The following is a 15,398-nucleotide window of genomic DNA, read 5'->3' as shown; positions in this document are numbered from 1 at the left end:
CAGGGACCTGTATTATTGCTATCCTTAAGCCAAGCTTTTGGCCACAGATGCGCTCAGAGCATCACATCTCATCGTGCCTTTAGCGTGCCTGCCCACCTGTACTTCACCTCTGTGCAAAGGCTGTGCTGACGATCACCGAAAAGTCTCTTTTTGCCATGTGGGTTTCAGTGAGTCATCATCATCTCTTCTACAATGCGCAAACTCACTGGTACCTGCTGGAGCATGGGGAAATGACAGATGGAAATTCAGTGGATTGTCTGTACTAGGTCTGTGCATGACCGCACCTGCAGACAGGTATGTGCCCGACGCCAGCATTTGCAACAATATAGTAGGGGGCAAACCAACAAAACGAAAATTATTTCAAACCAAGATTAACAAGATTGACCAAGATTAACAAAGCACTCTTCCTCCAATTGCCTATATATGATGCATACATTGCTTTTGCTATAATGCCCATTAGAATAATAGTCCCAGCCCCATACCTTTACTTTTTGCTGTCTCCTATGTCTGTCTAAACAGCACAGACAACAACTTTACATGCCAATGTCAGAGAAACATTTCTTCAGCTCAGGAAGTGGTAGGAAGATGAGTTTAGACGTGCTAAGACAGAATGAGCCCTAAGAACTATGTGTTAGCAAATAAGTGCATTACAAACTTTTTTATATGGAGAAAATTTTTAGGAAAAGGATAGCAACTTCTTATCCAGTTTCTGATTCCACGAAAAAAATTAAGCACCTGCATATTTGTATGCAGATCTTGTTACTTGTTATTTACTGCTTTTCTGAGCAACAATACGACGACTGAACAAGTGATTTTGCTGAACCAAGGCCATACATTACCCCAAAGACCTTTGATGATATGTTGGTGCAATCCAGCCACCAATCTCCATATATACTTTCATTTTTATAATTTGTACAAATAACAGATGCTTGAATAGGTGAGGATACACATGAGGGGATTAAGATAATAAGAAGGGAAGGAAAGAGATGGGTGTTTAGGTAAAGAAAGAAACAAATTCAAGAAGTGCAAATATGTGATAAACACATGGATCTTCAGGGTTACATACACTATGTTTTGTCTTAAGAGTGGCTTTTTGGAGCCATTGCGGTTATCTTTTTAATCCTGAATACAATAGATAGAGACAGCTTCTGTAGCGTTTAATTCATACTCCCGTTAAAACAGCACTCTACGAGACCCAAAACTGCATGTAATTTGTTGCTTCTTGCCTTCATTTAATTTTAGAGACTCTTGATGAGGGCCTGGAGCTTTTTCAGGCAAAATTAAAGTAATAATGTATAGGGAATAGATTTTTTTTAATTGTTTTTAACTTTTAGAATTACTTCCCTAGACTCAGAAACCAGGGCTTGGTTTTCTTTTTCATCTTAGAATTGTCTGGGACATTCTAGTCAAAGAATTATCTTATGGTTAAAGAGTACAGTCAATTTACAGTGGTTTTAGCTAAAGTGGAATAGTCTCCTGGTCTTCCAAGAAGGACGTGCATATACAAAATTGATGAACTACAGGCACAGCACAAATGTAGGCACTGTTACTAAGATTTTTAATGGAAATAAAAGTTATTAAATTTAGATAACATTTAATCTTACTGAAATTAAGCGATTAATCGAACAGGCGCAATCTCATTTAAAAAAAAAAAACAACAAACCTCTAACAGTTTCAATCAATTCCATAAGCAAATTCTCATAGCATCTGAAGGAAGCAATGCATGTGACAAAACCAGAGTTATTCTACAGATTTGTCAGCAATGTGCTGCTAATACTGAAGAAAGACTTGCCTTTTAAATGTAAACTTGGATACATAGAAACCTTGCCCTCAGCATGTATAACAAGCCGTTCTGGGAGAAATAAAAAGCCCTCCAGGAACTGAAAAGCAAATGTGATTTAACACCAAGGAAGAATCTGATCCCCATGCATTTGTTTACATACAAAATAGAGAAATAAAGAAAAAGCTCTCTTCTTTTAAACACCACCAAGCAGATAGGCAGAACTGCTTTACAAACAAACGTAGCAGGCTGCCTTGCAGGCAGGGATTATACCTGCTCCTGCCTGTGAGCACCGACTGCCGGCGTGCAGCGTGGCACACTGTCCGCCTTGAAATGAGCAGTGCTCCCAGGGACCTGCCATGTCACACGAGTATTTTGCAGTGATAAACCCAAGTGATGTGATGCAACTACAGACGCGATGCAGCTACAGAAAAGATACGTACAAACTAGAAACAGGTTTAATTTGATACTTGAAACTGGAGCGACAGACTCCTGAATCCCTACCTCTTGCTAATTAATTCTGCAACAGATTTGTTAACTGCTCTGGCTCAGTTTCCCTCTCTATAAACTGGGGGAATGTGGCCTCTCTGTCTGTGAGAGTTAATAACAACTTTTCACAAATACTTCGAGCATGCACCTAGTATGATTACGCTGATGCATTTTTATTAACTCTGGGCAATAAGAGTCCTTTGCTGGCTAGGATGAGTTGGAATTATCTGAAGAGAAGGATGATCTTAGTCACTGGCAGGGAAAAATAGTCCAATGTGCCTTGCATCATGAAAGTATAAATTTAATAAGGAATTCACTGGTAGCCTTCAGCAAAATCTGCCAAACCTCCTTTGTCTATGGTTTCTTACCCCATTTAAGCAGAATGTATCACCTGCTTAAAAATGTGCCTGGGCTAACCAATCTATAAAGCAGTGTTCTGTTAAACTACTTCTATTACAAACCACATTGCTAAACTGCAAAGGGCTATATCATTTCTGACTAATCAAAACCAGTGTACATTTTTAAAAATCCCCACTTTTTTTTTTTGACACCTAATAACCATCTTCTGGTAACTGGTACTGTTAGTATCTCACTGCCTGTTTTAACCTTCAGTTTACACCTTCTGCTAGAACATGCAAAGACTCCAAAATTCTTCAGTTTTTTTAACAAAATGAATGCAGAGCTACAGTCTTATTTAAAAAGTATTATTGGCAGGGTACAAGTTAACCGAGAAAGACTTGATTTTGCCTTGTTCTGGCAGAACTGAAATGCTTCACATTTATGCTTGAGTACTGTATATTCCCTCTTCTTCCTGCGCATGAAATCTAAAGAATTCGCACAGTGAAACTTTTTTCTTTAAAAAAAAAAAAATCATCAAATAACTTGTGCCCATGGATTTCAGCTGAAGGCACAAAAAGTGCTCCTTGCGAGCGTAGCACCAGGTAAAGCAAACCTCTGTCATACAGCTGTAAAAACTGGTCATTATAAATGCGAATTGAAAACGAGTCAAGTATCTTGATTTTAGAAACAATAGATTTTACAGATATACATCAGAGGCTTTAGCATAAATAAATGATAAACACAGATCAATCAATAATCTTTGCACCAGTTGCAGCTGGAGGAGATCTGCTGTCAGTGATATTAGAGAATATTCCCTTTTTGTACTGTTTCTTTTAAACTCCTAAATCCACCAGCAGCAAGAGCTGAGCTCCAATTTAATTACTGTCTGCGCTGCTCAACAATGGAGGCAACGCAGACCACCGTGGCTCTGCCCCTCGCCTCCCAAAATCACCATTCCTACAGACGCATAAATAGCAATTCATGATTGATTGGCATGAAGGAGGGAAATTACAACCTGGAAATGAGCTAATGAAAGTCAATTTCAGTTAAATATTGTTCAAGAATCCATAGGCATTTTGCCTGGCGGTTTGTGGCAGGGCTGCTGGCATGGATGTAAAATGGAGCACGAGCTCAGGGTTGGCTTCTGCTCCCAATTATGTCAGTTCTTCCATAAGATTCAGCTGGAGAAAGATCAGCACACAAAGAAACTTAAGACCAAATCCACCTTTTTGGTAAAGGTTTGGGGTTTCCTGACATGAGTATTACAGGCTCCTGCATAAGCATCTGTCTTCACCATTCTGAATTACTTAGCTACTCAAAAAATGTGCCTACAAAATAGAACCTAGAAATATCCTAAAAAATCTGCCTTATAAGAGGTTTCTTTCATTTATTTATTTCTGACTCTCAAAAAATCTTATAATCCTTGTGCAGTTGTGCCTTTGTGATTTGTCTGTAAGACTATCAGTATTACATAGAGGAAGATCATACACAAATCCTATGAGAATTTTTATATATATATTTTTAAAATTACAAATTCATACACCATTTACGGATGGATGTGTATAAACACACAAATGATACACATGTGTTTTATTTTTACATCTCTAAACAAAATGCTTCAATGTAATATAAAAAATAATCCCTCATGTAAATATTTTTTGGACTCTACAGGCTTTAAGACCCTTTGTCTAATATAACTTGGAGTTTATTATAGTCATTCATTTAATACCACTAGACAACTGAAGCCAAAGTTTGTATTTCATACAAAAATGTATATATGCACATATATATTAAGGCACAGACACACATGTATATAGCAGCACAGTTTTGCCACCCTGACTCATGCTGAGAAGTTTCAATTTCAATTTTACTTTGAGTAGGGGCAGCAGCATCAGGCCTTATACAAAGGTAGTACATTATTACAGTTGGCTTGATAGGCATCATTTTACATTTGTTAAACCCCACTATTTAAGGAATAAATAGCCATTTCACAGTCTTTGAGAAGTGGTAGGAAGCGGGCAATTGCATAAAATTAGTTGTCTGTAAATCTCTTTCTACGGAGATGGAGATAAAATATCTGTCAAATTCTACTTCTTTCTTCCCACACTTCCCAGTAGCTTTGGCTCTTCATGCTGATGTTTCATTAGCAGTTAGAGAAAGGTGACTCTGCTAATAATTTTGAGTACCATTTCTCTTATAAGGAACAAAGATGATGCAAAAATGGGGAAAAAATACCACACTGTAGCACTAAGTATTTTGCTGAGATCTACGTATTGCTCATTCCTCAGTCCCAAACCACACATAAAACGCCACCAGCATGTACTGCAGGTTTCAGAAACAGCACGCACAAGTGGCACAACTCTCAAATCGGATGCAATAGTTGGTACAGCATTGGGACTGAACCCGAACCCAGCAGGAACACTTTCACAAAGACAGACCATGGTTTGCAGGGGTAATCCCCTACTACACATTATTCATCTGATGACGATGCACTAGCAGTCACGCCAGTAACTGTTTTTTTCTGCTTAACAAATCATCATGTGTTTGTAAAGTTCATTTTCACCCCCTTTTATCCCACCCTCTTGTTTCTTCTTCCAAGGGAATAAGAAACAGGGGGTGTATTAATTTTTATTGTTATCCTCCTAACCTCACTACAGCATCAAAGTAAGAGATTGGGAATCAGTCTCAATTTCGGTCTATTTTTACATACATCATGCAGGGCGTTGAGTAGGAACGGAGAGGAAGGCAACTTAAAAAGCCGTCAGAAATATTCCAAGGAAATGCGCCTGCCTTCCTCGCAGCTGTGTTCCTGGTTTTAGGAGGCACACGGGCGGATGGATGCGCATTGCCACCGGCACGAGCCGAGCAGAAGGGCACCTCCTGAACCGCTGCGCTACAGCTTCAGCTGCGAAAACAGAGGAGAGTGCAAAAAGGCTCACGGCGAACAGGAGCGATTAAACCGCCCACAAATCACCTTTCCTCGTAATCCAAGTAAGTCAGGAGTCAGATAATTTCCTGAAAAAGAGGATTCATATCTCATATTAAAAAATCCCAAATCCTTCTTAATGTATCCTACCTAAAGCCAAAACCTACATTCGCTGAAGTGAGCAGCAAACTTTTTAGCGCTAGTCTCAGCTGACCTAATCAAATACCTCAACTCCTTATACATATGTAAGTTTTGTTTTTCCATGCCTTGAATGAATGAATTCCTCAGGCCAGCTACGTACTGTCTCAACAGGAAAAGTCCTTCCACTCCTAATAAACATGCTGAAATTCTGTTTCTCTAAAGGCCTCTGTAAATAAAAAAAATCAGGAATAAATCAGAATAGCCTGTTTACCTTAATCTTTCTTTCTTCAATATAATTTTACTGTATTCTTTCTTATGTTTATCTCCAAAGTAAACAATATAAATCTTATAAATTTTCTTCTACTGAAATTTTACACATCCCTAATCCCTTTTGCCATATGTCTCTGAATCCTCACTATTTCTAGTACACATTTGGGAGCTAGAACAGCCAGATTGAAACAGAATATAGGCAGTGAAAATACACCTTTCATTCATTAATGACACTGTAATATCTTCAATATTAGCCATCCTGCTCTTCACGCACTCTGCCCTGCTCTGTGCTTCCCTTGTTATCACGCTTTACTTAGCAGAGATTTTCATTAAACCATCCACAACGATGTCCAGTCCTCAGTCCGGAGCGGGTATTGCCAACTCAGGGCCCAAAAATACGTCTTCATATTTCAAACCTGTCGTTAAGAAGTAAGAAATTCTAGACTGACTGAACGACAACAATAACACCATCCATTTAATGCTTTCTGTTAAAGCATGAAATTTGGTTATTTGATGACTCGGGGAGGGTTGCCTATTAGTATGGGTTGACAAGCTGCTTCAGCCAGTTAACAAAGGGGTCTTTTTAATATATTACATATCACAATATGCTGTTAAAACTCCTCTGGGTTGGCTGCTTCATTTCAAATTCATACAGCGGGGAACAAAGGTCAGCTCGAGCAGGAAGGTAAGCACTTTATGTTACTATTGGAACTTCCATAATTTGCAGGCAAATCGAGCTGTTTTACACAGAAAACATCAAGTTCATCACACATGCCTTGAGAATGATCTATCTACTGATGCATATCAGCTTTTTTTTGTCTGGATAACTAATAGTTTACATGGAGAAAACGGTAAACTGCCTGAAAGGTTGTAGAGATAGTTAGCTGTAAACACAGGGATCAATTCAGGTTCGTTACTACTTGCAAAACCTATACAGTATCGGACAGCAGAAATTCAAAAGTAGTACAATTAACAGTGATTAGACAGATATTCTAATGTTCACTTTTTTAATGCAAGTTGCTAACCTAAAGGGCATTAAAGGAACCTAAGAAAACAGTTTGCACAGACCTTTAGTAGCTTTGATATTTCACAAGGCAATTTCATCTGACCTTTAATTTTTAGTGCAGTGTTTTCCATTTATAGGGTATCACTTCAGAAAGGGCTGCCGTTAAGTATTTTAAAACCTCCATTAATATCACTTAAACTGGAATTTGTAAGCAAAGCTCTCACCTTATGGGAGAATTTCCTTACTCAAATCACCAAGGAGAAGCTACAAAATTTTAAGCAATATGAAGCAATTTCCAACAGTACGATATTTTGCCACTAGCTTTATATGCCTCTGTAGCACCACTGAAGAAAGCAAAACACCTGACTTAATTTCTGTGTTCAAAAAGGTAAAAATGGCTATATATGTCATTGCTCATGTAAGATATGGTCAATATTTATATTAGTGCTTTTTCTACTTACATAATTAATACTTTGAGGTAAAGTTGAAATATTTTGTTCTCTCTCAAAGTAAAATGCGCCATTTTATTGTCCTCACACTTACGTGCTGTTGCTAGGAAGACACAACTCTGCTATAACCTAATCGTCTGCTATTTAGATATGGACTCATGAATCCCATATTTTTATTCTAAATTTAAGTTCAGTCATCGTAGCTAATGTCCTTGATGCTATCTCAAATTGCTGTCATTACATGGATCACTAGAAATTGGAGGTAATACTAAAAAAGAAAAGGAAAAAGAAAGGTACCAAATTAGATGATGGATAAAGGTTTAATCAATTTAATTTTATCACCAAATCCAGTCCCTTCCTCTCAAGCTGTCAGGGGACGAGATAAGCGGAACACATCTTGAAGCACGACGCAATCCTGTTGTGGGGAAGGAGTTGTGTCCCTGAACCTCGCCAAGATGAAACACGCTCATTTATTACTTTGGCATTGCAGGATGATGAAGAACCAAGCTGGTTTCCTCCCTCCGTCCTCAGCACAATCTTTCTATTTCATTAATTTTTCATGGAATTTCATTTCACAATCATTTTGCCTCTCTCACCCACTCACTGCCCTTATTTAGTTTATTCTGTCAACTTTTATTTCATGTCCCGTTCTATCAGCAGCGACCTCGGCCATGGCTTTCTACCATGTCAGGGATACCTGATCCCCTCCTGTTTCCAGTAATTAACTTTAATCGCTAGCTCTATAAAACTGCATTACAAATAAGGTGGCTTATTTGTTGTCTTATACTGGAAGATAACTCAGAAGGGGCATATCTCCTATCACCCATTTCATACTTACTTTCTATATGCTGGTTTCTAAGAAGTTGCCGGAGGCTGCTGAAGTGTGGCCTTTTTAGTATTATCAGTAAACAGCAACTCTGTTTTTGTTTGGTCTACTTGTAATCGTTTATCTCAGAAAACAAGCCTTCTTTTCAAAATCTATACCACAGGCTATGAAATCTGCACAAAGCGTGCTGAGGCCACTGTGCTGAATTCTGCCAGTACTCTGCCATATTCCAGAGCCCTGGAGAAAACACAAGAACCCACAAATACAGTAACATCCTATAAAGCCCTAAAAATTTTAAACGGATTTCTCTAAATCATTAGGCATAGTTTTCTAACCTCTGGTCATTTTATACACACAGATAAAAACCAAACAAACAAACAGAGACAGAAAAATATAAAATACCTATTACTGCTTTTACACAAAATTAATATGCAGATAATCTGGGAAGCATCCGTATTTATTTTTCATTAGGTCTTTGAGAAATTAAGATATTTACTTCCCACTGGGAATTAACGTGCTTATTTTCCAAATGACAATGAAAATATTCCTACCTATACTAATTTAACAAATGGCTATGAATATCCACATTTTAGCTTTTTAACACACTTTCTGCATGTAGTGTAAAACTGAATGAAATCACTATGCAAATATATGCTTGCAATGTGATATTCATTGCATAGACATTTCATGTTAAGTCTTCAAGGTAGGATCTTTATACTGAAAGCCTTGCTGGATTTCATAAGCATAAAAATAAGACGCATGCAGATTAGTTATTGGACGATGTTATTGTACACTGGAATCACAGTGTCCTACACTTCTCAGTGCTCGATTTGCATATATGGAAATGCTCGCTCTCTCTGTCTCTTGCAGCACGTGTTTTTAATTGTTTTTTAGCCTAAATACCCAGGCAAATTTAGCTATTCAGAGAATGTTGCTTGCTTTCCTTGCTTGAACTTGCCTTCTGCCCCCAGGAAACTCCTAAAACAGAGCATCCAGGTATAAAAGAAATGGAGCAAAGCACTATACCCAGACACACTAATTTATAATTCACACTAACCAGGACAAAAATATGACTGAAAACACAAAAGTAAATCAGAAGGGGAAAAACAATGTTATTAAATAGAGAATAATATTTGCTTCTACTGCTACACATTCCTAGATCTTCTATCAGGCGATGTCTCAACCTGGTTTTAAGCACAGTTCATGTGTAATGTGTAATAAAATATAGTAAGCTGTATAAATAATTTGTTGAGTCCATCTCCTTAAGGAGTGGGGATGTGACAGATAATTTCATTTCCTTACTCTGATTAATACTCAATTTAAATTCAAGACCGGAGTGAATTTCTTTGTCTACACGTATCCATAGGTATTTCTGTGTGTGTATGTGTAAACATATGTGCATAGTTATACACTTTAAATCATCTACTAAAAGTATTCTTGCTATAAACAACAAAATATGCGCTGGATAATAGTTAAAGGCAAGTGTCTTTGGTGTAACTCTCTAAAAATACTTTTCACAATCTATTAAATAGATCAAAACTGCGAAATAGTGGAGCCCACGTTAATTCTCAAAAAGACATTGTAACTTATGAGCCTAATAAACGTTTTCTTGACTAGTCTCCAGGATAGTCAGTTTGTTAAACAACACCTGTGCACTACATACCATCAAAAAAGACACAGAAATGTATGATCAGTAAATAAACTAGCATATTAGGAAAATCCAACAGGTTTTATACTGGGCGTGCCTTAAGTTACAGGCATTTTTTGCCAACCTAAATTTACAGGAATGTGTATTTCTATGAACATATAGTGTGATTACATAGAAAAGAAAATCAAAATCATAATCATATGAAAACAAGCACTGCTCCCTATAATTAGTATACTAACTACATTATTTGTAAAATGGTTACAATAGCACGTTTGGAGGAATAAAAAAAATGAACTTTACAAGTGCACATTCTTATTGATACTGGTCCGTCAGGCACTTTCTAGAATGCCATCAACCTCCAGCTGTGTATTCTGCAAATAACTGTCATCTACCAAGTTATTGTTTAGTGAGCTTTTGTGTTTTTTTAAGACATTCAACTTCCATCTTATTTTTGGCAAAACACAGAGCAACAAAGGATGGATCAGAAAAGTCTTACTGAAAGACCCTCACTTTTGCCTGCTTCTTAGAAGCAAAATTAACACTTATTATTTACCTTTATAACAAAGCACCTTTTCTCCATTGCATAGATTAATGGATTACTCTTTTCTCTTGGTCAAGCACAGGGTAGCTCAGGCTAGGCTAAGTCTGTGATTCCCTAGAAAAGGAGTTTTGCTAGAACAAATACAGCACAACTTAAGTACAAGAAGATTTAAACAGACTGAGTATGGGAACTCTCCCTTTGCTTAGCGTTTTAAAATTTGCTCTGTAACGGAGTGCAAAAGGCAGCCTCTGTCACCAGGTGTTACAGCATGCTAGAGATCCGGAGTAACAAAGCAAGGTTACACACCTACTGGAAGTCCTGATACATCTGCACGTCTGTTGTTTTCACTTGTGCGCAGGTCACTATTTGTTACTATGATTCTGAATATAGAGAGTTCAGACGTGAAAGTTAAAATAGTGACAATCAGATGATACAGTCCAGCATTTAGCATTTGACCAGTTTTTGCTAGTTACTATACAAAACCTGCTTTGGCACCTTTCTAAAAAGTTGTCAAATACCATGCTTATTGGGTTTAACATAATAAATAATTAAAAGCCACTTAGCTAATGGCGCGTTCCAAATTAGGATTTCTAGAATTAGAAGAAGAAATAGCGTACCCAAAGCATCAGCTTGAGTTGATGAGCTAGCTGACTAAAACTTGTGTTAGTCCCACGTAATGATGACAATTACAGGCTAGATGATATTTACTGCTTAGATAAACACTTGGAGTTAGCATCCCTGCAATCAAATGCACTGCAGCTGGGCATCGCTGGCACTCTGCTTCTCGTATCGGTTCATTTTACTTTAAAGTGTTCACAGTCTGTTAACTTCGTCTTTTTCAAGCAAAACATCAAAAATCAGGCAGTAGTGTGTCATCCCCTCTACAGGAGAAAACAGGACAGCCTTGCGAAGAGCTTTTATCTAGGGCATATTCCCTGTTCGCAATGACATCCTGTAGCTTCACTTTTCATGCTTACGGCAATTAGCGCCTTCCTAACAAAGGTTTGCTTAGGGAAGGGGAACGGCACCAAAATAGCGAAACTCGGTGGACCTTCTCTAAAAGAAAGAAAAAAGAGGTAGTTTGGGGGGCGCAACCCGCCGGCCGGCAGCTGCGCGCTGCCCCGGGAGCTGCGCGCTGCCCCGGGAGCTGCGCGCCGCGCTCTGCCCGGCCGGGGGCCCGTCCTGCGGGCAGCGGGGCCCAGCGGGACGGGCGGCGGGCGGGGGTCGGGCTGGCACCGGCGCCGGAGCGGGCGGGGGCAGTGCCGGGGCTGGCGGAGCCCCCGGGACAGCTCCGCCGCCGCACCGCGCTACCTCGGACGGGGCCCGCCGAGCCCCCGCCCGCCGGCACCCCCGCGGGGCTCGACCTCGGCCCGAAACAAAGAGAGGAGGAGGGCAACCGCTGCCCGTCCGCGGGGGAGAGCGGCGGCCCGCCTCGGCCCCGGCCGGACCCCGCTGCTGGCGGATCGGCGCGGCGGGGAAGGCACCGCCCGCCCCGCACCGGCCGTCGGGGCAGCGGCAGGGCCGGCGCCGGCGTGCGCCATGCGGAGACAATAAAAACAGGAGCAGGCGATGTGTCTGCCGGGGCGTGTGTGCGGGAGACAGGCAGAGAGAGGGGAAAAAAGAGGAATGAATTGCTCTTACCTTTCCTCTTTGATCTCCTCCTCCTCCTCCTCTTGGACTTGCATTTCAGCTGCCCGCTCGGCCCTCCCGACGCCCTGCTGCTGCCCAGGACGGATGTCATGCCTCTACTTCAGCGAAACAGCACCGCGACGAGATGTTTTCCTCCCGCGGAGTTTCTCCTCTTTCTGGAGGCGGCTTTTATAGCGCGGTGGGTAGGGCTGGCTGCTCGGCGCTGCCCAGCGTCGCGGCGAGGGGTCGCGCCTCCGCCCCGACGTGCGGGGCCCGGCCGGGGCGAGGAGCGGGGGCGGCCGCGGCGGCTCCGCCGGCCCCGCGCCCACTTTTTGCACCTCCGCGAGTTGCCGGGCTCCGGCTCCGGCCGCTTTGAAGCCGATGGTGCGGGGGTGGGGGGGGCGAGGGGGGCGGATTTGCTGCTGCAAAGTCTCCCGCAGCCCAATGGCTCCCGCCGCCCTGCTCTGACATCAGCTCCGCCAGCCCTCGCCCCCAAACTCCGCTCCCCCTGGGCTGCCGGCTGTGCCCGGCTCCCGGGAGAAAGCCAGGGAGAACGGCCCCGGGGGGAGTAAAAACATCCTGCCGCCTCGTCTGGGAGAAGCCGGAGGGGCAGCTTGCAAGAAGGGAGGCTGCAGGCAGGATTTCAAGCCTTTTTTTTTTTTTTTTCGCTTTAGACCATGTGGACACTGAACACTCTGGTTCCAGAAACAGAGAAATGCCGCTGCTGTCCTCCCTACCCAAATACTTATTAACTAGTTCACTAATTGCAGTGCTTATTATTCCCAGGGAAAGAATATGAGTTACTGTTGAAGCATCCCTGTATCCACAAACCTTACGCAAGAGGCTAAGTGTAGCAATTCCCCTTGAATCTCCAGTTATTTTTAAGGTACGTGCTCTGCTAAATTCACGATCAAGGGCAAAAGCTCTGTGAAAAGAGGAGCGTGTTGTCGCTCAGACTCGTACATTAACACTCTGCAGTGCCTCATTTAGGCAACTGTGCAATTAAAGTGTCGGGAGCAGAGGGGCTTTTACAGAGAGGAAAGATGACAACAGCATTCCTCTGAAAAGCTCGACTACAAAGCATTACACATTCATTACAAAAAGCCAAAGTATGCAACAGATAAGATACTGCTTTAAGTTACAAGGGACCTACTGCTTCTGTGCTCTATCCTCCTTAGTTATTATCTAACTTGAAAATACGTATCTGGAAACCTAGGCAGTGAATGGAAAACGGAAGAATATCACAAAAAAATTATGCTAAATAATTAATGTCATCATTAGTGCCTACTGCATTTGTAGTCGGCTGGAGGAGCACAGTAAAACCCTGTTTATCAGAACTCCTTTAATCTGAAACTTCCTCTTGGTGGAATGTAGGTTACCCAGCTCCTGCTGCTAAGCGCTGCCACTGCAACTCTCCCAGCTATTAGAAACCCTCTGTGTTTGGCTGTTTTAGGCCTCTGTCATTTTTGGACTAGGCAGAGCTATACATTACATGGCTTTCCAAATTAAATAAACAAAAATATTTCCATAAAAGTCTCTAAAAGTACTTATTAAACCAGGATTCGGATGACACAGGCGTGCCAAGATGATGTCACCTCTTGGGCCCCATCCTTCACGGAGCAGGTTGCATATGGTAAGAAGGCCCTATGTACCCTCAATTTTAGCTATGTGGCACAGCACAAAGCACAGGGGGAAACTGCCCCCCCTACACATCTTATCAGCTAAGGGAACAGAGCCTGTGAATTTAAACCCGCATGGCTTGGGTGTCAGATATAATTCAGGAAGCCTTGCATGGAAGTAGGTTTTACATGCGGAGCTTTTACAGGTTACTGGCTGTTTTTTTTTACAACACATATATCACCCAAGAGAATCAAACCTTTGAACCACTACATAGCGTAAGTAAACATCTCTTTAAAAAGCTTCTATTTCAGGGAGAAAAACTTGTCTGCGGGAAAACAGAGAGGCAATCACTTTTTTTTTGTTTTTAGCTTGAGCCTTCAGCCTTTAACCTTTCTCCCCTTTTCCTTCTGGTTTCTGTTGTCCTGAGCACAGCTGACCCTCATCTATTAATGTGGCAAAAACTTGTAGTTGTGTGTGAAGTAGTAATGCCACTGCAAAACACAACTGCACATTCAACCGCACATCAAACTTCTGACCAGTCCGGAATTTAAGTCACTCAGTTTAGAAGCCAGATTTAGAAAAGCGTCTTCTATGCTTCAGTACCAATCTGTGCTCTGTCCATTAGGGAAGCAAGATCCAATTAGAAAGAAAATGAGCATCCCAGCATTCATTCATTTTTAGGAGTGGCTTCAGGCTCAACACATTCTTTAAAGTTTCTGAAGACTTTCTTTCTGATAACATTTTGTTATACTCACAAAATGACTGGAATCTAAGGTGTTAAGAGGATAGATTGGCATTGCCAATCCCTAGAGAAGTCATGCTTCCAAGCCAACCTGAAAAGCCACCAATTCTCAGAAACTATCATTCGGTGCTAACAATTTCATGAACCGCTTTTCAGTTCTAGGCACAGTTACGAGAAAGTATCAGCAAGCTGGCGTTAGCAACAGCTGAGCTGTACTGGCAGTATAGCTCCCCCCTTGGCTGGTTTCAGGATTGGTGAAGGTATGAAGACGGCTTGTCATGCAGGTGGAAGGCCCCTTGGCCACAAGGAATGGTGAAGGGCAGTCATTTTTTATACTATCCGGCTACAAAGTCAATTGGATTCCTTAAATGTGCTGTGCTTATTCCTCGTGTTCTCCACAACACTGAGGAGTCAGCTTCCCCACCCAGTGATGTCCCCTCTTTCAACACCCTTTTTTAACTTAAATGCAAGGTTACCAGTCCCACACAACCGGGTCTGTCTCTCCTCCCAGGCAAACATGTACATGATTTCAAGCACTATGGTAAAGCGAAAGAGGTCGGTCTATGAAATACAAAACCAGTATCAATGAGGTGGGGAAAAAAGCTAAATTATAAAATAATACTAGCTCTCTTTCAGTTATGTGCTTATGTCTACAAATGACCAATGCACTTGATAGTCTTACCACCCCACAGAAATTATGGCTGTTCTGAATGCCCTGGTAATGGTTAGTGGTATTGAGTAAAGCAGCTTAGGACTTTTCCCATCTCCATGGGCCTAGCTGTGGAGGTTGTTATGTTTATTACCTTCAAGCTGAAGTATTTCAGACTGTTCTAAAGGCAATAACTTCACACACCTTGAGTTACAGTGTGCAAAGAAATGCACATCATACCAATGCACAGCCACCTACTCAGGCCTAGGTGAATCAGACAGGTAGGAGGGTTTAAGGTGTGAGTCCTTATGTGAAAGACCCTTCCCTATGCTGTCTGGGGAGC

The 15,398-nt window shown here is 41.4% G+C and overlaps 1 protein-coding gene across 1 annotated transcript in view; it reads right to left on the bottom strand.

Annotated features, from left to right (window-relative positions):
• Positions 1 to 12,156, bottom strand: part of ADARB2 (adenosine deaminase RNA specific B2 (inactive)) — a gene marked incomplete at both ends in the record, with an annotated part of 317,253 nt that extends 305,097 nt beyond the window's left edge. Inside the window, one exon of the mRNA XM_082329735.1 lies at positions 12,057 to 12,156. Within this exon, the coding sequence (XP_082185861.1) occupies positions 12,057 to 12,156 (100 nt within the window). The remainder of the gene's footprint in view (positions 1 to 12,056) is intronic.
• Between the last annotated feature and the right edge of the window lie 3,242 nt (positions 12,157 to 15,398).

The sequence above is a fragment of the Platalea leucorodia genome, assembly GCF_965183815.1.
Source record: "Platalea leucorodia genome assembly, chromosome: 1".
NCBI lineage: Eukaryota > Metazoa > Chordata > Aves > Pelecaniformes > Threskiornithidae > Platalea > Platalea leucorodia.
Note: the sequence above shows the minus strand (reverse complement) of the source record. Positions and strands in the feature narration are given on the sequence as shown.